At 42.1% G+C, this 24,334-nt stretch overlaps 1 protein-coding gene across 3 annotated transcripts in view; it reads right to left on the reverse strand.

The window, feature by feature from the left end:
* The window catches only part of TMX3 (thioredoxin related transmembrane protein 3), an 82,858-nt gene that overhangs the window by 52,832 nt on the left and 5,692 nt on the right, over positions 1 to 24,334 (reverse strand). For all 3 annotated transcript variants that reach the window (XM_074944705.1, XM_074944704.1, XM_074944707.1), the window contains exons 3-7: positions 23,844 to 23,883; positions 21,776 to 21,899; positions 12,528 to 12,573; positions 9,006 to 9,086; positions 5,503 to 5,602 (exon numbers count right to left, since the gene is read on the reverse strand). In XM_074944705.1, the coding sequence (XP_074800806.1) occupies positions 5,503 to 5,602; positions 9,006 to 9,086; positions 12,528 to 12,573; positions 21,776 to 21,899; positions 23,844 to 23,883 (391 nt within the window). The remainder of the gene's footprint in view (positions 1 to 5,502; positions 5,603 to 9,005; positions 9,087 to 12,527; positions 12,574 to 21,775; positions 21,900 to 23,843; positions 23,884 to 24,334) is intronic.

Raw genomic sequence — 24,334 nt, forward strand, 5'->3', positions numbered from 1 at the left:
TCGTTCCGCGCCTTTTTTCTGTGCAGACGCCATAACAAGGCAAGCATGGAGGCCGCTCAGCTCACTTTGGCAATTAGGAGCACATTAAACACCACACGCATTATCCAGCAGTATATGCGGCACCAGAACCTGGCAGAGCGATACCGGGCGAGGAGGCGACGTCAGCGCGGTCACGTGAGTGATCAGGACATGGACACAGATTTCTCTGAAAGCATGGGCCCTGCCAATGCATGCATCATGGTGCTAATGGGGTAGGTTCATGCTGTCGAACGCCAATTCTGGGCTCAGGAAAAAAGCACAGACTGGTGGGACGGCATAGTGTTGCAGGTCTGGGACGATTCCCAGTGGCTGCGAAACTTTCGCATGCGTAAGGGCACTTTCATGGAACTTTGTGACTTGCTTTCCTCTGCCCTGAAGCGCATGAATACCAAGATGAGAGCAGCCCTCACAGTTGAGAAGCGAGTGGCGATAGCCCTGTGGAAGCTTGCAATGCCAGACAGCTACCGGTCAGCTGGGAATCAATTTGGAGTGGGCAAATCTACTGTTGGGGCTGCTGTGATGCAAGTAGCCCACGCAATCAAAGATCTGCTGATATCAAGGGTAGTGACCTGGGAAATGTGCAGGTCATAGTGGATGGCTTTGCTGCAATGGGATTCCCTAACTGTGGTGGGGCCATAGACGGAACCCATATCCCTATCTTGGCACCGGAGCACCAAGCCGGCGAGTACATAAACCGCAAGGGGTACTTTTCAATAGTGCTGCAAGCTCTGGCGGATCACAAGGGACGTTTCACCAACATCAGTGTGGGATGGCCGGGAATGGTACATGACGCTCGCATCTTCAGGAACTCTGATTTGTTTCAAAAGCTGCAGGAAGGGACTTTATTCCCAGACCAGAAAATAACAGTTGGGGATGTTGAAATGCCTATAGTTATCCTTGGTGACCCAGCCTACCCCTTAATGCCATGGCTCATGAAGCCGTACACAGGCACCTGGGACAGTAGTCAGGAGCTGTTCAACTACAGGCTGAGCAAGTGCAGAATGGTGGTAGAATGTGCATTTGGACGTTTAAAGGCGCGCTGGCGCAGTTTACTGACTCGCTTAGACCTCAGCGAAACCAATATTCCCACTGTTATTACTGCTTGCTGTGTGCTCCACAATATCTGAGAGAGTAAGGGGGAGACGTTTATGGCGGGGTGGGAGGTTGAGGCAAATCACCTGGCTGCTGGTTATGCGCAGCCAGACACCAGGGCGGTTAGAAGAGCACAGGAGGGCGCGGTACGCATCAGAGAAGCTTTGAAAACCAGTTTCATGACTGGCCAGGCTACGGTGTGAAAGTTCTCTTTGTTTCTCCTTGATGAAACCCCCCGCCCCTTCGTTCACTCTATTTCCCTGCAAGCTAACCACCCTCCCATCCTCCCTTCGATCACCACTTGCAGAGCCAATAAAGTCACTGTTGCTTCACATTCATGCATTCTTTATTCATTCATCACACAAATAAGGGGACGACTACCAAGGTAGCCCAGGAGGGGTGGTGGAGGAGGGAAGGAAAATGCCACACAGCCCTTTAGAAGTTTACAACTTTAAAAATTTATTGAATGCCAGCCTTCTGTTGCTTGGGCAATCCTCTGGGGTGGAGTGGCTGGTTGGCCGGTGGCCCCCCCACCGCGTTCTTGGGCATCTGGGTGTGGAGGCTATGGAACTTGGGGAGGAGGGCGGTTGGTTACACAGGGGCTGTAGTGGCAGTCTGTGCTCCAGCTGCCTTTGCTGCAGCTCAACCATACACTGGAGCATACTGGTTTGATCCTCCAGCAGCCTCAGCATTGAATCCTGCCTCCTGTCGTCATGCTGCCGCCACCTATCAGCTTCAGCCCTCTCTTCAGCCCGCCACTTACTCTCTTCAGCCCACCACCTCTCCTCCCGGTCATTTTGTGCTTTCCTGCACATTGACATTGTCTGCCTCCACACATTTGTCTGTGCTCTGTCAGTGTGGGAGGAGAGCATGAGCTCAGAGAACATTTCATCACAAGTGCATTTTACCGCCTTCTAATCTTCACTAGCCTCTGGGAAGGAGAAGATCCTGTGATCATTGAAACACATGCAGCTGGTGGAGAAAAAAAAAGGGACAGCGGTATTTAAAAAGACACATTTTATAAAACAGTGGCTACAGTCTTTCAGGGTAAACCTTGCTGTTAATATTACATACATAGCACATGTGCTTTCGTTACAAGGTTGCATTTTGCGTCCCCCCACCGCGTGGCTACCCCCTTAACCCTCCCCCCTCCCCGTGGCTAACAGCGGGGAACATTTCTGTTCAGCCACAGGCAAACAGCTCAGCAGGAACGGGCTCCTCTGAATGTCCCCTGAACAAAAGCACCCTATTTCAACCAGGAGACCATGAATGATATCTCACTCTCCTGAGGATAACACAGAGAGATAAAGAATGGATGTTGTTTGAACGCCAGCAAACATACACTGCAATGCTTTGTTGTACAATGATTCCTGAGTACATGTTACTGGCCTGGAATGGTAAAGTGTCCTACCATGAAGGACGCAATAAGGCTGCCCTCCCCAGAAACCTTTTGCAAAGGCTTTGGGAGTACATCCAGGAGAGCCGCGAATGCCAGGGCAAATTAATCCTTTCACATGCTTGCTTTTAAACCATGTATAGTATTTTAAAAGGTACACTCACCGGAAGTCCCTTCTCCGCCTGCCGGTCCAGGAGGCAGCCTTGGGTGGGTACGGGGGGTACTGGCTCCAGGTCCAGGGTGAGAAACAGTTCCTGGCTGTCGGGAAAACCGGTTTCTCCGCTTGCTTGCTGTGAGCTATCTTCCTCGTCCCCGAAACCTGCTTCTGTGTTGCCTCCATCTCCACTGAAGGAGTCAAACAACACAGCTGGGGTAGTGGTGGCTGAACCCCCTAAAATGGCATGCAGCTCATCATAGAAGCGGCATGTTTGGGGCTCTGACCTGGAGCGGCCTTTTCGCCCCTCTGGTTTTCTGGTAGGCTTGCCTCAGCTCCTTCAGTTTTACGCGGCACTGCTTCGGGTCCCTGTTATGGCCTCTGTCCTTCATGCCCTGGGAGATTTTGACAAAGGTTTTGACATTTCGAAAACTGGAACGGAGTTCTGATAGCACGGATTCCTCTCCCCATAAAGCGATCAGATCCCGTACCTCCCGTTCAGTCCATGCTGGAGCTCTTTTGCTATTCTGGGACTCCATCATGGTCACCTCTGCTGATGAGCTCTGCATGGTCACCTGCAGCTTGCCACGCTGGCCAAACAGGAAATGAGATTCAAAAGTTCGCAGTTCTTTTCCTGTCTACCTGGCCAGTGCATCTGAGTTGAGAGTGCTGTCCAGAGCGGTCACAATGGAGCACTCTGGGATAGCTCCCAGAGGCCAATACTGTCGAATTGTGTCCACAGTATCCCAAATTCGACCCGGCAAGGCCGATTTAAGCGCTAATCCACTTGTTAGGGGTGGAGTACGGAAATCGATTTTAAGAGCCCTTTAAGTCGAAATAAAGGGCTTCATCGTGTGGACTGGTGCAGGTTTACATCAATTTAACGCTGCTAAATTCGACCTAAAGTCCTAGTGTAGACCAGGGCTTATTTACAGTGTCACCTGAAAGTGAGAACAGGCTGGCACTTTTGAGGCTGGCGTTGCAAGGTATTTATGTGCCAGATATGCTAAACATTCATATGCCCCTTCATTCTTTGGCCACCATTCCAGAGGACATGCTTCCATGCTGATGATGCTCAATAAAAAAAAAAAATACGTTAATTAAATTTGTGACTGAACTCCTTGGGGGAGAATTGTATGTCTCCTGTTCTGTTTTACCCACATTCTGCCATATATTTCATGTTATAGCAGTCTCGGATGATGACTCAAGACATGTTCGTTTTAAGAACACTTTCACTGCAGATTTCACAAAACGCAAAGAAGGTACCAATGTGAGATTTCTAAGGATAGATACAGCACTCGACCCAAGGTTTAAGAATCTGAAGTGCCTTCCAAAATCTGAGATGGGAGAGGTGTGAAGCATGCTTTCAGATGTCTTAAAAGAGCAACACCCCGATGAGGAAACTACAGAACCCTAACCACCAGAAAAGAAAATCAACCTTCTGCTGGTAGCATTTGACTCGGATGATGAAAATGAACATGCGTCGGTTCGCTCTGCTTTGGATTGTTATCGAACAGAATCCGTCATCAGCATGGACACATGCCTTCTGGAATGGTGGTTGAAGCATGAAGGCACATACGAATCTTCAGGGCATCTGGCACATAAATATCTTGCCATGTCGGCTACAACAGTGCCATGTGAACGCCTATTTTCACTTTTAGGTGACATTGTAAACAAGATATGGGCAGCATTACCTCCTGAAAATTGTAACCAAACTTGTCTGTCTGAGCGATTGGCTGAAGTAGGACTGAGTGGACTTGTAGGTTTTAAAGTTTTACATTGTTTTTTTTCTGAATGCATTTATTTTTTGTACATAATTCTACATTTCTAAGTTCAACTTCCATTACAAAGAGATTACACTATAGTACTTGTATGAGGTGAACTGAAAAATTCTATTTATTTTGTTTTTTACAGTGCAAATATTTGTAATAAATATATAAAGTGAGCATTGTACACTTTGCATTCTGTGTTGCAGTTGAAATCAATATATTTGAAAATGTAGAAAACATCCAAAAATATTTAAATAAATGGTATTCTATTTCTGTTTAACATGTGTTTAATCATGTGATTCATTTTTTTTAATCGTGCAATTATTTTGTTTTAATCACTTGACAGCCCTACTAATAAGTATTAGAGCAAAAAGGACACACACCATAAAGGTACATATGCACATTATGTCAACATAATGGAAGTGATACAGTCAACAACATAAGAGTTTTAGAAATTTTCTGAGGATTTTGTTAAAATGAAGACCAAATACACACAGTTTCTTTCCACCTAACTAAAGTGAAACTTATTAAGATGTAGCATAGAACTTCAGTATAAAAAAGACCATAAAACCTATCACATTAACAAAAAAATTCTCCCTTCAGCATAACTGTGCCACACAGTAAATGCTACATTAAATAACTTTTAAGTTTAACTATTTTGAATGCATGCCTTATGCTTCAAAACAACAAAAACATTTGGCATATCTAAGGTTAAGTATAATTTTAAAATACTGTTTTACATTATTAGGACTTCGGAGTCCCACGACACAATGATTACAAGAGGAGAGACAGCACTCAGATCTAGAGATTACCAGCATGTTTGGTAAATGTCTATAAACACATACATTAAGATAAAAAAAGTGTATATATTATGCCATTATCAAAGTAGTTCTAAAATTAGAACATATTCAGCTTCTTACCTACAACTATAATCTCTTTAAAATATACAATTACTTTCTCACTTTTTTAGGAAAGATATGCATAAGTCACTTTTAGACTGCCTCTATAAAGATCAAAAACAAAAAACAAATGAATTTAATGAAGTTTCAAACCTTTAAAGGAGATTCCCCACCAACATACAAAAAAAGTACACGATGCCTCTTGTGCACATGTTCAAACATTTGCTGGCTAGGAAGTGGCCGGATAAGAGGCCTGGGGAAAAGGGAAATATAAAGAAACATTCAGGGTTTTTTTGAAAATTCAAAGAAAACATATACGCTCATCTAAATTGTACAATTCTGACTGCCCATTCCACAAGTCTAAACTTGCAAATGCTAGAACTCTGTATTTAAGAACAGCAAACAGTGACTGGTGCTACAGTGCAATGGAATTTACCAATTATATCAACTCTTAGTAAGAAGAATTAAACAGTAATCCTGACACTACATACAAGCCATCTGATGTATGGTGTAGTTATTTCTGAAAGAGGCATAGCAACTCGGGAATATGGGTTTTGTAAGTGATTCTAGTTTGGAGAGTACCGGTATTCATAGACTACTGGAAAGTACGGAAAAGCAGTTTAGGTCCATGTCCATATTTTTATGCTCTAAACCCCAGGTAAGTGAGAAGAGAGGAAATTTGAATAGTCCCAAGCAGAAACTGTTCTCTAGAAGATTCTGAGCTCGTGTGCCAAGGTTGCAATTATCCGTATGGGGGGAAATCTATGTTGGCAATTTTTTTTTTTGGGGGGGGGGGGGAGGGGAAGAAGCCACAGCTATTTCCTTTGCTAGATTGCTAATTGTCCCAATAAAACTTCATATAAAATCCCCCCCCTCCACTTTTTTTTTTGGGGGGGGGGGGGTAAATGGTGAAATCCTTGTTAATGCTGTATTAAATTTTAAAATACACTCTGTGCATTACTTAATAATTTATACAACCCACAGATTAATTTGCCGCTATTTCTCCATCTTCCTGTAAGTAACAGAATAGATAAATGCTGCATCATCCCAGGAGAGCTGATGTGTGACAGCTGAGAAAAAATAATTTTCTCAATAGCTCAGTTTAACACCAGTGACTCTTTCACTATTCAAAAACATTTCATTTTAATTTTATAATTAAAAAATAAAACTGAGTGACAGAAAATGAGCTTCTAACTGATATAGCCCATATGATTAGATATAGTGAAAGACTACTAACATCTTAACTAAACATACTTTTTCACAACTGCAGAGGTAAATCTGCAAACTATATATGGTGGGGCATTTTTAAATCTCTCTCTGACACCTTAAGCAGTATCTGTTCCAAAAAACAAGTGCAGTCTCAAGGATCTATTTCAGGCATTGCATCATTCCGCCTAATGTAACTTGTTCAGTAATTAATTGCTAATGTTGCATCATTACTGAAATCAATGTCGAAACACATTAAAAACCTAACTACGGAGTTTAAGAGCAATTGCATCAGAAACACTCACGTTACATATTATGACTCTATAAAATCTCTTACAACCAGGTCAGCATAGCCAAAGTATAAATGAAAATAACTAAAAATGTATTCCCGTCTTATCACACTTAATTGTTTGAGAAATAATCACCCCAACTCCTCGCTTAACGTTGTAGTTATGTTCCTGAAAAATGCTACTTTAAGCGAAACAATGTTAAGCGAATCTAATTTCCCCCTAAGAATTAATGTAAATAGGTGGGATTAGGTTCCAGGGAAATTTTTTTCGACGGACAAAAGACTATATTTTAGGGTTTTAATTTAATACTGTACACAGCAATGATGATTGTGAAGCTTGGTTGAGGTGGTGGAATCAGAGGGTGGGATATTTCCCAGGGAATGCCTTACTGCTAAATGATGAACTAGCACTCGGCTGAGGCCTCAAGGGTTAACACATTTTTGTTAATGTAGCCTCACACTCTACAAGGGAGCAAGAATGGAGGGAGGAGACACAGCATGACAGAGAGAGAGACACACACTGTGTGTGAGAGAGAGGAGAGACAGAGACACACACCATGCGTGAGAGAGAGACACGCGCACTGCCCCTTTAAGTACACTGTCTTTTTAAGTAGATCAGCAAGTTGAGACAGCAACTGCTGCCAGCAAGCTTCCTCCGTCCTGAGCCCTGTCGTGTCCCCACCCGCTCTGTGGAGACGGGGTACAGGAGTGGGGTGAGGGGGACACACTGACATTAGACCCCTTGGCCCCCCTGTCCCCTCCCAGCAAGCAGGAGGCTCCCAGGAGAAGCTCCAAGGCAAAGGGCAGGAGCAGCACACGGCAGTGGGAGGGAGGGACAGCCTAACTGCCCGGCAATTGATAGCCTGCTGGGCAGCTGCCTCACAGGGAACTTAGGGGGGCTGTCAGTCCACCCTGGTTCCAAGCCCCCACCAGCTAGCTTCAACAGGCTGCTCTTTCTGCAAGCAGTGGACAAAGCAGGCGGCTACCAAACAATGTTATAAGGGAGCACTGCACAACTTTAAGCAAGCATGTTCTTCTATTGATCAGCAATGTAACAACGAAACAACCTTAACCAGGATGACGTTAAGTGAGGAGTTACTGTATTTTAAACAAAAGGAAGTATTTCTTCACATAACGCACGGTCAACCTGTGGAACTCCTTGCCAGAGGATGTTGTGAAGGCCAAGACCATAACAGGGTTCAAACAAGAACAAGATAAATGCATGGAGGATAGATCCATCATCAATGACTATTAGCCAGGATGTTCAGGGATGGTGTCCCTAGTCTCTGTTTGGAAGAAGCTGGGAATGGGTGACAGGGGATGGATCACTTGATGACTACCTGTTCTGTTCATTCCCTCTGGGGCACCTGGCACTGGCCACTGTTGGAAGACAGGATACTAGGCTAGATGGACCTTTGGTCTGACCCAGTATGGCCGTTCTTATGTTTTGTGTATACATTAAGACTTCCACTATGCAAAATTATAGACGGGAACTTAGATGGCTTGCACTTAACACTTTCTCCTGTCCTCCAAACCTGACCTATACAAACACTTGCATTAGTCTAAAAAACAACACATAAATGAGAAACACTGCACTAGACTATGCCACAGACTTCCCCTCACTGAAATAAATGACTACTAAATCAGATGGGGTAAAGATTATGTTACCTCTTTTAAAGGTAAATTAGAAAGTAAACTTGATCATCATTTTAAACCCAATAGGTTCTAAATGTCTCCACTAACCAGGCTGTAGGAGGCAGGTAATACAAAAAAGTTTTGCAGAAAGATTGATTAGTAATCTGTATTTACTGCAAAGACACTGTCTTTACTGAGGAGTCCACTCACTGTTTAATACGTATTCCATTACTGAATGACCCCCAACTCACCTCCCAGCATGGTTAGTGGAGGTATTTAATCTATTTCTGGGCTTAACTCAATTTTCTTTACAGTTCACATCTAATTCAAACTATAATAAATGAACAAGATGGATGCCACTGATTCTTACAAAGTATTGTAAGAATAAAAGACTACATTAACAGGTCAAGGACATTTCTGTCAAAGAAGCCCAGCTTTTGGCTCTCCTTTGAAAAAATCAAATGGGGCAAATTCAATAAAACCATGTAAATCACTGGTATCTTCAAAGAAGATTATAAATACTTACCCTGCTACTCTGTTAGCAAATTCAATTATATCATCTTTGGTTCTAGGTCCTCTATAGTTGTATGCCAAGTCACCTTTTAAGCTAGAGGGGAAAAAAACAAAATTCTGAGGAATTGTTTCATTATCTTTGTTCATAACTAAAATAAATCAGTTAGCTGCATATGCAAAAACACAGCATCCCCATATTTCTAATATTCAATTATTAGTAAGTGCTGAGCAACTTTATTTTTCAACACATTAGACAAAAGAATCAATCTTTAAATAGAAAAAGTAGCTCAGTGGAACAGTACAATATAATTAGAATGAGGGAGGAAAAAAATCACACCACACTGTTTGTCTTCTGAAAATAAGTTCTGTTGTACATGCTAGCTATCATGTGCTTTCTAATGACAATATATTAGAACTACAAAAACTAGAGAAGATTTGCTCTCAGACTATGAAAAAGAATTAAGCATTTAGACCCTATAAAGAGATATTAAAAATTTCCATTTATTACTCCTTATCAAAAAAAGCCTTAGGATACCCTTCTACTATTTGAAAAAAGCCAAATAGAAAGGGCAAATGAAAATGGTATTCCGTTGTGATAATCTGCAAAGGTTTCTTAAACTGAACACTCAGTTAATCCACCCTCCAGTGAGGCAGACAAGAAACTGTAATAGGTTACTGTATGTAATTGATGGGGTGGGATCTAACTTGCTTTTATTAAATCAGAAAAAATATTCATGTAGGATTTATGACAGTGAAGAACAACAGGATTTCCTTTAAAAGAGAACCCATCTGGGTCAGTTACATTATTTTTTGGTGTCCTTAAGACCAATTTTCAGAGCCTGAATATTCATGACAACAAAGTTTTTCACCTGCAGCCTGTAACAAGCTACAATATTTCAATGCCACAGCCCTTTGGAAATATAACTAAAGACAATCCAAATCCTTTGATAATTCCAACACACATGGGGAAATAAAGAATTCTAAGTCTGACCATTTCCCAAATTTTCATTTTTAATAACTGCACCTGAAAAATGAGAGAAAAATACAGTTTTCTGTTTTTACTTTATACCATTGTGTGTACAGACACTTTCACCTTTTACCTTATACAGCAGTTAGTTTCCCTGGCTCACATAGCTCGGGCCCTACCAAATTCATGGCCCATTTTGGTCAATTTCACAGTCACAGAATTTTAAAAATTGTAAATGTCATGATTGCAGCTATTTAAATCTGAAATGTTACAGTGTTGTAATTGTAGGGGTCCTGACCCAAAAAAAAAGGAGTTGTGGGGGGATCACAAGGTTATTGTAGGGGGGTTGAGGTACTGCTACCCTTACTTCTGCGCTGCTGCTGGTGGCAGTGCTGCCTTCAGAGCTGGGCAGCTGGAGAGCGGGGGCTGCTGGCTGGGACCCCAGATCTGAAGGGAGAGCCGCTGTTAGCAGCAGCAGAGAAGTAAGGATGGCATGGTATGGATGCTGCTGGTGGGGAGCTGCCTTCAGAGCTGGGCGTCCGGCCAGCAGCCCCTGCTCTCCGGCTGCCCAGCTCTGAAGACAGTGTAGAAGGGTGGTAATATTGTGACCCCCCTAAAATAACCTTGCAACTCCATGAAACTCCCTTTTGGTCAGGACCCCCAATTTGAGAAAAACTGGTATGCCCTGTGAAATCTATATAGTATAAAGTAAAAGCACACAAAAGACCAGATTTCACAGGAGGGAGACCAGATTTCATGGTCTGTGATACTTTTTCACGGCGGTGAATTTGGTAGGCCCTACACATAGCAATATGGGACGGAAAAGTCATTAAAAACGGGGAAATGCAATCAGAAAGTCAAATACTGGCAGGGTGACTCAGGTATAGGTTTCATACCTGAAACTACGTTTAATTTGTCAACTGAAATTTACTGGATTTCAAGTTCATTACGTCCCTTTAAACAATATTTTATGAGACTATGGTTTATATGATTATATAAGCTTGTTTCAGCTTAATTAATACTCAACTTACTTATACCACCACCATGTTTAAAAGCTTAGTATAACAAAGAACCTTAAATGTAAACAAAAGAATTTTTAAAAAATATTATCCAGTTCAGTAGTAACTGATTCAAAACTGGCTCCAAAAGGAATTGTCATTTTCTTTTTCTGCTTCTTAGTGGTATCAGCTGTTAAGATTTTTCTGTATATTCGTTTGTTTTTTGTTCCCCTTTTACAAAGGAAAGTGAGTGATAGTGAGGATTGATATATAAAAATATAATGCAGAAAAGGTCAACTTCTGGCTTAATTGATGGATAACCTCAAACTCCATTGTGACGTTGCAGTCCATAATGTTTTATGGAAACATTCTTATGAATGTGAATATGATGTAACTGGAATATGCTTTATGCAAAAGGTCTCTTGTAAGGTATCACAAAGCTTATAATCTACTGAGTGTGTTCATCCTATTTGTATGCATGTATCATTCTTGTATCTGAAGCTAGAAATATGAAGTATAACTCTGAGGTCTTATTGTAACTATGCAAAGTGTGGGCCATTAATAGCGATTTAGAATCTTGATGGCTCCCATTGACTAGGACAATTGGTTGTGGATGGTTTATTTACTTGCAAGCCTTCCTGTGTGCCTGTGGGCCAGCCCATGGGTAATGAAGAATGAGATCTTACAGTGACATGTGACCACTTCACCTGGTAATGAGATCCATCTTAAATCTGGTACTTTTCCATTTAGAAGGAGGGGTGGGGACCCAGAGAAACCAAAGTTTCCAAATGTGCCAAAGCTATAAAAGGGGTGGAAAAGAACAAAGGAGGCTTCCAGTTAGGTGGAAACTCAGGGTTCTCTCATAAGATGTTTGCTGCAACTAACAAAGACTGTACCAGGGAAAAGGATTGGGCCCAGACTAGGAAGAAGTCTAGTCTGTGAAAGAAGCTTATTGCAACATCTCTGAGGGTGAGATTTTACCTGTAAACAGTTTTTTAATATATTAGGCTTAGACTTGCGTGTTTTTGCTTTATTTTGCTTGGTGACTTATTTTGTTCTGTCTGTTATCACTTGAAACCACTCAAATCCTACTTTTTGTACTTAATAAAATCACTTTTGTTTATTAGTAAACCCAGAGTAAGTGATTAATACTTGGGGGGGGGGGGGGCGCAAATAGCTGTGCATCTCTCTCTATCAGTGTTATGGAGGGCAGACAATTTATGAGTTTACCCTGGATAAGCTTTATATAGAGTAAAGCAGATTTATTTGGGGTTTGGATCCCATTGGGGACTGGGTGTCTGGGTGCTGGAGATAGGTGACCTGCTGAGCAGTTTTTGGTTAAAGTCTGCAGCTTTGGGGGCTTGGACCAGACCTGGGTCTGTGTTGCAGCAGGCTAGTGTGTCTGGCTCAACAAGGCAGAGTTCTGGAGTCCTAAACTGGCAGGGAAAATGAGCTCAGAGGTTATCTCAGCACGTCAGGTAACAGTCCCAAGGGGGGGGGGGGGGGGGTCTCTGTGACCGAACCCATCACAGTGATATATAAAAATATAATACAGGAAAGATCAACTTACAGTTTAATTGTTGGATAACCTCTAACTCCATATTCAGAGGCAATACCTGAAAGACACATTTGGTTAGGTTTCTGTTTTCCTCTCACGTATGCAAAAGAGGAACTACATGGTTTGTATAATAAATACCGTTTAAACGAAAACATGCATATGTTATCATTTTTCTTACCTCAAAATCAATTGATTTTCAATCATCACTGAAACTAAATTAGTCATTTTATTAATTAAGTGGAGACATGTTACAGACTCACTGTCATGAAAATGTAGCATACGTGCACACTAGTAGTATGTATACATGTCAGCTAACACACAAAATATATATTTTAAAAAGCCTTATAAAAATATCCAGATTCTTTTATCTTATTATCAGTCTTAGCAGACAGATAATAAAGGCTTCTATTCCTTGGTGATCAGAGTAGTAAAGGAACACAGACAGATACAGCATTATACTATGACTTTTACTGGAAAGTCAGTCCCTGAACCTGCACTGCATAGGGAGATGGGAGTGATGAGAAGAGTGGGCCACAGCCATTACTCTATACAGTGTAGAAACAGCTGTAGTCAAGCTGAGTGGACATGCTGTTTAGCTGCAGCAAAGAATTGTTTCTCACCCTGATGACACTTATTCAACTAAAAAAAAGTTAAATGTTATATTGCCTGCTTAAGGTGACACCTCTCTCATAACCTTAAATCCATTCCTTTCAAGGTCCTTGTCATACTATTACTGGAAGTTGGAAATACTTGTAACCTGTGTAAAGTTCATGAAATCAAATGTGCTATAAACGTCCTAACTGAAACCATGCTGATGAAGAATAGTAGTGAGACCAATATTTCTATTGTAATCTCTATAAACCAACAGCAACTAGTTAGCGATACACAGTCCAACACAAATGCCATGTAATATACTGTTGGGACTCAATGAACCGTAGTCCTGATTTAGATTTCTGGCAGACTGAGAAAGTGGTAGATTTTTTTTTAGGACGGGGAAGGTCTGACGTTCTCTGGGCAACCTTGTGGAGACAGATTTAAGGCTGTGTGTTTATTTTGTGAAGCATGTGTCACCTTAACTCAGCATTTCCTATTTTTTGTACTGCCTGGGTCATTTTTGTCAAAAATGAGATAAATTAGATGCACAGCCACATTAATGTGGCTAAATGTATGTATACAGTGTACAGGGCAATTAAGTAGCAGTACTACTAGCATCAGTAGTGGTTCAAGTCCCCAAAATTGATGTGGTCATTGCACAGCTGTGTGCAAGCAGCATAATCCTATTTGGGACAGTGTCAGCTACAGCAGAAGGAAGACAACAGACAAGTTCTTCTTGACCCTGAGAGAGGCTCTGGGCCTGGAGCACTGGTAGCCACCAACATCAACACATCTGGACCACAGCTGTCCAGAATGTATGACACTCTGCAACATGTTTTCGCATGTGCTCAACTAGGTCCCCCCGCCCCACAAAGCATTATAGTATTGCCGATGTCGTGCATTCAAAAAATCATGAGATTTACATAAACCATAAATCATGAGATTTTTAAAATTATGTATATTCCAATTCTTTTTATTTGCTTATTTGGTTCTAAGCCTTTAGAGTGCATATTTTTAAGCTTCTCTCTGCAAGTCTGGGGACTAGAAACTTATTTCTTTTTAAATGAAAGCTAGGATTCTCACATAATTACAGGACTCTACAAACCAGAGCTTAATTTAAAATACAACAAATAAACTGGCAACACTAGCATTGTACATGCTTTTTGCTCTAGTGTCCATACTTCAGTGGCTTTTTTGTACTACATTTTATGGGATTGGTTAAAGCCTAGGAGAAGAGGGTATCACTGAATGTGACCTATTAAGGAAGCCAGATCTCCACCTCCACCCCCACCCCTTCGTCTCACCGTTTTAAATTAGGACTAACTCAGTAGTAGTGAGATTTAGCGATGTAAACAGCATTTAAAAAGTTAACCGTTTACATAATTAAAATATGTCGTTTAAACTGTTAACTGATTAAGCGGCTGGGGCCGATACACTGGCACAGCTGGGGCTGTGCCACTCTGGCCACTCAGTGCAGCTGGGGCTGCTCCAGCTGGTGCAGGGCCACTGGAGTTGGCCGCTTGGCCTGGGGTTAACAGGTAAGGTGGGTTAACGAGTAAGGCTAATGCTTACCGGTTAATCAGTTGACCGGTTAACCTTTTACATTCCTAGTGAGATTTAGAGTACTTGTGGCACCTTAGAGACTAACCAATTTATTTGAGCATGAGCTTTCGTAAGCTACAGCTCACTTCATCGGATGCATACTGTGGAAATTGCAGAAGACATTATATACACAGACACCATGAAACAATACCTCCTCCCACCCCACTCTCCTGCTGGTAATAGCTTATCTAAAGTGATCATCAAGTTGGGCCATTTCCAGCACAAATCCAGGTTTTCTCACCCTCCGCCCCCCCACAGACAAACTCACTCTCTTGCTGGTAATAGCCCATCCAAAGTGACCACTCTCTTCACAATGTGTATGATAATCAAGGTGGGCCATTTCCTGCAGAAATCCAGGTTCTCTCACCCCCTCACCCCCCTCCAAAAACCACACACACAAACTCACTCTCCTGCTGGTAATAGCCTATCCAAAGTGACCACTCTCCTTACAACCTGCATGAAAATCAAGGTGGGCCATTTCCAGCACAAATCCAGGTTCTCACCCCCCCCCCCCCACCACACACACACACACACACAAACTCACTCTCCTGCTGGCAATAGCTCATCCAAACTGACCACTCTCCCCACAATGTGCATGACAATCAAGGTGGGCCACTTCCAGCATAAATCCAAGTTTAACCAGAATGTCTGGGGCGGGGGGGGGGGGAGTAGGAAAAAACAAGGGGAAATAGGCTACCTTGCATAATGACTTAGCCACTCCCAGTCTCTATTTAAGCCTAAATTAATAGTATCCAATTTGCAAATGAATTCCAATTCAGCAGTTTCTCGCTGGAGTCTGGATTTGAAGTTTTTTTGTTGTAAGATAGCGACCTTCATGTCTCTGATTGCGTGACCAGAGAGATTGAAGTGTTCTCCGACTGGTTTATGAATGTTATAATTCTTGACATCTGATTTGTGTCCATTTATTCTTTTACATAGAGACTGTCCAGTTTGACCAATGTACATGGCAGAGGGGCATTGCTGGCACATGATGGCATATATCATATTGGTGGATGTGCAGGTGAACGAGCCTCTGATAGTGTGGCTGATGTTATTAGGCCCTGTGATGGTGTCCCCTGAATAGATATGTGGGCACAGTTGGCAACGGGCTTTGTTGCAAGGTTAGGTTCCTGGGTTAGTGGTTCTGTTGTGTGGTATGTGGTTGTTGGTGAGTATTCGCTTCAGGTTGGGGGGCTGTCTGTAGGCAAGGACTGGCCTTTCTCCCAAGATTTGTGAGAGTGTTAGGTCATCCTTCAGGATAGGTTGTAGATCCTTAATAATGCGTTGGAGGGGTTTTAGTTGGGGGCTGAAGGTGACGGCTAGTGGCGTTCTGTTATTTTCTTTCTTAGGCCTGTCCTGGCGACTAGGTAGGTGACTTCTGGGAACTCTTCTGGCTCTATCAATCTGTTTCTTCACTTCCGCAGGTGGGTATTGTAGTTGTAAGAATGCTTGATAGAGATCTTGTAGGTGTTTGTCTCTGTCTGAGGGGTTGGAGCAAATGTGGTTGTATCGCAGAGCTTGGCTGTAGACAATGGATCGTGTGGTGTGGTCAGGGTGAAAGCTGGAGGCATGTAGGTAGGAACAGTGGTCAGTAGGTTTCCGGTATAGGGTGGTGTTTATGTGACCATTGTTTATTAGCACTGTAGTGTCCAGGAAGTGGATCTCTTGTGTGGACTGGACCAGGCTGAGGTTGATGGTGGGATGGAAATTGTTGAAATCATGGTGGAATTCCTCAAGGGCTTCTTTTCCATGGGTCCAGATGATGAAGATGTCATCAATATAGCGCAAGTAGAGTAGGGGCATTAGGGGACGAGAGCTGAGGAAGCGTTGTTCTAAATCAGCCATAAAAATGTTGGCATACTGTGGGGCCATGCGGGTACCCATAGCAGTGCCGCTGATCTGAAGGTATACATTGTCCCCAAATGTAAAATAGTTGTGGGTAAGGACAAAGTCACAAAGTTCAGCCACCAGGTTAGCCGTGACATTATCGGGGATAGTGTTCTTGATGGCTTGTAGTCCATCTTTGTGTGGAATGTTGGTGTAGAGGGCTTCTACATCCATTGTGGCCAGGATGGTGTTATCAGGAAGATCACCGATGGACTGTAGTTTCCTCAGGAAGTCAGTGGTATCTCGAAGGTAGCTGGGAGTGCTGGTAGCGTAGGGCCTGAGGAGGGAGTCTACATAGCCAGACAATCCTGCTATCAGGGTGCCAATGCCTGAGATGATGGGGTGCCCAGGATTTCCAGGTTTATGGATCTTGGGTAGTAGACAGAATATCCCAGGTCGGGGTTCCAGGGGTGTGTCTGTGCGGATTTGATCTTGTGCTTTTTCAGTAAGTTTCTTGAGCAAATGCTGTTGTTGCTTTTGGTAACTCTCAGTGGGATCATAGGGTAATGGCTTGTAGAAAGTGGTGTTGGAGAGCTGCCGAGCAGCCTCTTGTTCATATTCCGACCTATTCATGATGACAACAGCACCTCCTTTGTCAGCCTTTTTGATTATCATGTCAGAGTTGTTTCTGAGGCTGTGGATGGCATTGTGTTCCGCACGGCTGAGGTTATGGGGCAAGTGATGCTGCTTTTCCAGAATTTCAGCCCGTGCACATCGGCGGAAGCACTCTATGTAGAAGTCCAGTCTGCTGTTTCGACCTTCAGGAGGAGTCCACCTAGAATCCTTCTTTTTGTAATGTTGGTCGGGAGGCCTCTGTGGATTAGTATGTTGTTCAGAGGTATTTTGGAAATATTCCTTGAGTCGGAGACGTTGAAAATAGGATTCTAGGTCACCACAGAACTGTATCATGTTCGTGGGGGTGGAGGGGCAGAAGGAGAGGCCCCGAGATAGGACAGCTGCTTCTGCTGGGCTGAGAGTATAGTTGGATAGGTTAACAATATTGCTGGGTGGGTTGAGGGAACCATTGCTGTGGCCCCTTATAGCATGTAGTAGTTTAGAAAGTTTAGTGTCCTTTTTCTTTTGTAGAGAAGCAAAGTGTGCGTTGTAAATGGCTTGTCTAGTTTTAGTAAAATCCAGCCACGAGGAAGTTTGTGTGGAAGGTTGGTTTTTTTATGAGAGTATCCAGTTTTGAGAGCTCATTCTTAATCTTTCCCTGTTTGCTGTAGAGGATGTTGATCAGGTGATTCCGCAGTTTCTTTGAGAGCGTGTGGCACAAGCTGTCAGCATAGTCTGTGTGGTATGTAGAGCTCCCTAAGTTTTTTATGCATCTTTCAGGACATGGAAGCTTGCAATACTACTCTGCCATGAAAAGGTAGTTAAAACGCCATTTTTCCAGGTCTACTTTATTGTCAACATGGCTATTATGTATTAATAAAAATGTCTTGCAGTCAACAATATGCTGGCATACTTATATCTGAAGCTCTTAGCTTAACCTCAAACAATCTGGGCTGCTTCATGTACTTCTTAATAGCTCGCTGAGTTTTAGTGAATGCCATATCCATCACTACCACCTAATTCCAGGATATTTCCCCAAGTCTAAATGGCCATACCTCCAGTCTGCTCATTTTGTATGGGATTTTACTCTAAACGATGCTTGCCACAGCCTACTACGTTAACCAATAGTGTGTTATTGTTTCCTTGTACTCCCCTATATGTCTGCACCTGTTGAGTCCTGTCTCATACTTTAAACTCTTTGGAGTAGGGACTGTCATTTGTTCTGTGTTTGTACAACATCTAACACAACACAGGTCCTGACTGATAACAGAGGCTCCTAGAAACTACGATAATGCAAGTATCTGCTGACTCACATGGGACAGGGGCACCACAATTTTCCATCCAAACAATGTTACCTCAAGAAATTAGCAAATCAACAGCAAAAATAACATTATCAAAAGTGCCGGTGTTAACTCGGCTCCTAGTCCCATTTTCAAAAGAGACTTAGGCCCTAAGGAACAGATTTTCCATGGTATATAGACACCTAAAGATACATGCTACAAAGGAAGGGATCCATCTGAGCTGGGGGAAAATTCCTTCCGAAGCTCATATAGGGCAATAAGTTAGACCCTGAGCATGTGAGCAAGAACTAGTCAGCCAAGCACCTGAGGGAGAGAATGCTCGGTGCCACCTCAGAGCCCTGGTCCTCCCACCCTCATCATCCCATTTAATTGCTTAGGCACACTTGAAAATCCAGCTTGGTGCCTATCTGCATCTTCAGGCACCTAAATATCTTGGTAAATCCTGACATTACAGCCTAAATTTCCTTGCAAACAGGATTTAGGAGATTAAGGCACACAGGAGCTCTTGAAAATCTTACCTCAAATCCCTATTCATCTGTTAAATTACTGCAGCTGGCAAACCCAGAAGTCTTTCAGAATCTAAATAGAGGTTTACATCATTCTAGGACAGCCAGAGATGATTCCTGCAAAGGACCTGGTGTGTTTGCTTGTGGTAGGGCTGTTATTTCAAGACCTTTTTCACCATAAGGATAATGAGTTGTTGAGAGGTGAAGCTGAAAATTGTAGTCCTCTGTCCCTTTACCCCCAACTATAAAACCTGCAAAATGAACTGTGATTCTACATGCAAGGTAAAATAGTATTGCAAAGTCAAAGTTTTGAGATACTGGTTGTAAGGAGTGTTTTGTTTAAGTGTCCATAGCAGTTAATTTGTGTAACACTCTATGCTGCTGGAGTGCTTACCAAAACTGCATTAACTGATCAAGAGCAACATACTTGTAAAATGAATGAATAAACCCAGAAGCTCTTGAGTAGGAGGTTTCTCGCTAGTTTTCAGCTGATCTCCTATCCCCCTCTCCCCACAAGATTAATTTTCAATTTCTACATGCCATGGTGGAGACATACAGCAACGCTAAAATATTTTCCACATCCCTATTGACTGTGGACTCATTGTGATGCACTAACATCCCCTTCTCCATTGTGGAAAAAGAGCCCTATCCCCTATTTGACCTAGTCTTAGTATGCCAATGTACAAATGGTATTATAGCCAGCCCCCTAGGTGCAGGCAGCCATGCATGATGTGTGAGGGAGTTTTATTTGGCATATGCTAAAGGGGACTTCAAAGTCAGAATCATATTAAGACTCATGGCAACTGATCCAAGAGTCTGTGTATTTAGCCATTAAACCCCTATGTTGTACAACTGAGTGTGACAGAAGCTTTCTGCTCAGTACTAGCTAAACACTATATACACCTTAACACAAGTTGCTGCTTATGTTTTCTTCTTGTGAGGACACATCTGATGTTCTCTCTCCTCCAATGCTGCATCATTTCCCTCTATTCACTGGCTTGTGCACAGCCATCCACTTCTAAAAAAACTACCCAAGCTTCCTGTGAGCCAGACTACCCCCTTCATCTGTATACTTTAGAATGGCTTGCAACATCAGTCATTACCAAGAAGATCTCCAATTATCCTCTTTCCTAGCAAAGATATTCTCCTAAAAACAATTCAGGACATTGGTGAACTTCACTGATGTGTTTCATGTCTGTACAATGTCCACTTTAAGCAACCAAAGAAGTTACCAATTTTCAAACTAAGCCCTGGCAAGATTTTGAGGCATTAACTCCGAATGCCACACCTGTTTGACTAAGAATGGGAACTGAACTGCAACCTCGCTAGTGCTGGACAAAAATTCCGATATCCCCCTTCAGAAATGGTCTGGAAACACCTCTCCTACAGGTATAATAAATTAAAATGCAGTGAAAACAAGAGAAGTGAAGGATGAAAGAATTGCTTAAGCCCCAATCCTACACTGGACTCCTAACAGGCATATGCACTTCAGGATGGGAACTCTTATTCAGGTGGCCTAGTAGGCAGAGCACTTGACTGGGAATCAAGAGAGCTGTGTTACATTCCCAACTGCCACTAGCCAACTGGGTGACCTTGATCAAGGCACTTCACCTCTCTCTGCCTCCATTTCCCTCTCTATAAAACAGGGATAATGATGCCTTCTTCCTTTATAATGTGCTGTAAGAACTACTGATCAGTGTGATATGGTCATCCGTGGTCTAGCATAATCAGAATCATGACTGGGACTCTTGGGAATTATCACAGTACAAAACCAACCAATAATAAATTTTCAACTTAAAAACAGTCACATTTCCATTTGAAAACATTGTACAATAATCCAGGGTTAGAAAAAACATTTTTGTTCATTTGGTTACACTCTGCATTTGATGGCACTTTGCACAGTTTCAATTTTCATCGTCTGCTGCACTGTCACAAGTACAAGCAGAATGATATCATCTTCACGCACCGCCCTAGGGAAGCTCTCCTGCACACTCTTCCATAGGCCTGGCAAGAGTATATTTACAATAAGTGTACCAGCATAGCTAAAAGTGAAATCAGAATAGGCAAGTGTGTGCACAGAGAGGAAGGGGAGCCCTAGGACATCTGGTGCTATTACCATCTGGCACGCCCAAAACGACACTTTTAAATATAGCAGGAAAACAAAATACAAATATTTTTTCTTAACGGTTTTTTAAAATCAGAAGATGGATTTTTTAAGTTAATCAATTTCAAATATTGAAGATGACAGTGTCTTTTTAAGAGAAGGCTTAACGAGAAGGTGGACAGAAATCTGCTGTCCAGTGAGGCAATGATTTCAACAAGATGTGTGTAATACCTTAAGGATTGACCATGAGAAAGCACTTTACAATTCTGAAAGTGCAAGTAGATCTATTTGGTCTAGTAACAGTAAAGTAAGGAACCTAAAACAGACAAGTTGTATCTTATTATGGTGGGCACTGTAAATCAGATCAAGCACCTTAAAAAGAAATTAAAGAAACTTGTACCAAAGATAGCACTTTTCAGGGCCCTATCTTCTATGAGGTTACTCCTCTCTTCTTATTTGTTTTAAGTGTATAAGGATCTGAGGTTTTGGTTGAAGAGGTAAATCACAGCAGCATGAGTTGAAAAGTCACTAACAGTGGGATACGATACAGTCACATGTCTTCGATACTTACTGCTACACTTAGCCGGCAGATCCTTCAAGACAAATCCGTTTGTTTATATGATATAGTCTTTTTTTAATAGTAATCCTTCTGGCTGTTTCATTTTCAAAACTAGTTGACAATGAAACTATGCCTACACAACACATACTTACTAGAATAGGAAGTCGCGTCCATCTTCCCAACTTTTACTGGAGACCCACTGCTTCTTATCTCTATACCAACTTCATTCCACACAGGCTCCAATTTCTTGCAATGGCCACACCAAGGTGCATAGAACTGAAAACAAGTCAGAAGGGTGGCATTAAACAGAATCAGTGAACTCTACATAAACATGGAACTCTCAAGCCACACATTTGGAAAACCAACAAAAGTTGCCAAACAGATAATCCTCTCTTGGTTTATCTTTATTTTTTTAGGAAAAACCTGCTAGTAATTTATATTTCTCTTCAATGCAGTGCTCTTGTCTATGAAAAGCCACAGGACAGAAGCAGACTATGCAATCTTATCTTCTAAAAAAAGTGTACCTGGAGGGGGAAAAAACGCATCACCTTGATATAGTATTTGATGGGGGACTAGATTGATATCAGTATAAAGGAATTTAAGCTTATATAAGGTAAGTTTAATTTATTTGCCATCTCTATCGCCTGCCAGAGAAGCCTGTTTGCTTCTTGTTTTGAGATTTCCTCCAGACTACCATGACTTCAGATTTCGAAAGGAAGGAGGGTGTTGAACACAAGTGAGCAAATATCCTGTAACCATAAACATTTATGTTATAATATTTGCATTTAGTAGTGTGTAGTAGTTGCACAATCACTAACAGTACCACCAAATGGCAGGAATTTGGCAGAGCACCTGCCCTTTGAAAGCACAGTCCAGTTCTTCTGTGTCCCTGCCCCAATGATTTCCAGTCCTTCCCTTTAGCACAGAAACTTTGTTGAGGTTGGGTCCTTGAATAGTCAAGGCCTTTTCCAGACGGTGTCTCATCTAGGTGAAGACTCCTGGGATGGTAATGTCCTTTCGGAGTGGGTAGGGGAGCCAGGTCCATCTCTCCACTGTGCTGTTCCAGGGCATAGTGGTAGGCAGCTACATTTGACACCTCGGGATGCTAAGCTGCTGCTGCTGCCCCTCCCCCCCCCCCCCACCCGACCACTTCCTACCCAGTCTACTTTTGTTTCCTAAATAATTCACTATAGTCAAGTCTCTGGCCTGCAATCTCAGTCGTCTGCCTCTCCTCCATGAGTTTGCACAGGCCTGCGTTGCCAGATCCCAGGGAATGAGCTCCTGGGCATTATTTTCCCTTCAAAGCAGCCCTCTGCTTCCTCCGTCTGAACTGCTCTGCTCTCCTTTTTGGAGCACTGCCTCCAGCTTTTACAAGCTTAGCAGGTATGACTGGGCGGGACTGCCTGGGCCCAAAGCTGTTCCTTAACCCCTTGCTCTCTAGTTTGTATATCCCATCACATAGTGCGAACCAACTCCTATTTCCTTCAGAGCCAGGATGCAGCTGGACGAATTCCTTCCATCCTCCTACCTACCAAGGACTTAATCCTACACTCACTGAAGTCAGTGCTGAAGGATCACGGGCCCAGGAAATTGATTTCCCAGTTGAGAAGGGGGTTGGTTTTGCCTTTGTGGAAGTTTCTGATTCAGAAGATACTATATATAATTTGCCACTTATTTCTCAACAAATATGGTTAATATGAGCTATTTGGCAACTGTATTCAGTTGCACAAACCTTACTTTGAATTCAATTTTCTGTTCTACAACTAGTCTTAGAACTAGAAAATATTGAACATAACACTTTCCAAGTATATTAGACAGTAAAATAAATTATTTTGAACAATGAACATGATACAAGAGCTAAAATCTGAAGTACACACATTAGCACATACAGCTATGGGTTAGTTTTCCTCTTTAAAAAAAAAGTTCCTCCAACATCAAATTACTTTATAAATGCAAAGCAAAACAGTAAGTGCTTAATGCAAGGAGACCAATTCCTGGACCATCCTGTACACAGCAGACAAACAGCTTATCCATCCTACCAGCAGATGGAACACAACAAATCGTTTTTCACCACAATACAGAAAAACTCTGATTTCAAATTATTGAGCAGCTTTATAACATTATGTAGTATATACTGGTTCTTTTATTTTTCAAACGAAACTAATGGAAAGCTGTTAAGTTTCAACAAAGTGTGAATCTTAATACTTCTCACATACTCACATCTACAAGCCAAATGTCATCTTTACGATTGTCTTTAAACCTGGAAAAGAAAAGCACAGCTTGTGACATGTCTATACACAAGCACACAAATACATTATTTGTTTCTGAAGGAGGGGAATATCGGGACCTGGTTAAAAAAAAAAGGAAGAGAAGATCAAAGCAAAAATATGGCAGGCATATTAAGCCCATCAGCATTTTACTATTAAAATTCCTTGTGTATTTCACACTGCAGTGTATTGTATTAGTCCAGCAACACCCATTGCCTCCAATAAAAAAAAAAAATCCCAGAACTACTGAAGTAAGGGTAAATGACAATAAGAAAAAATGGTTAAGATAGCGAACAATACTAATCTATATTTTCTGGCTTTATTTAATGTTAGAGTAATGACTGACAAGATAACAAATTGACTAGTTTTAACAGTATTGTAGAGTTTGCATTAAGTTGAATGTGAACTTGAAGTCTATAACACGGCTACCAGGGAAGTCCTTAT

This window comes from Natator depressus, chromosome 2 (genome assembly GCF_965152275.1).
Source record: "Natator depressus isolate rNatDep1 chromosome 2, rNatDep2.hap1, whole genome shotgun sequence".
NCBI classification, from domain to species: domain Eukaryota; kingdom Metazoa; phylum Chordata; order Testudines; family Cheloniidae; genus Natator; species Natator depressus.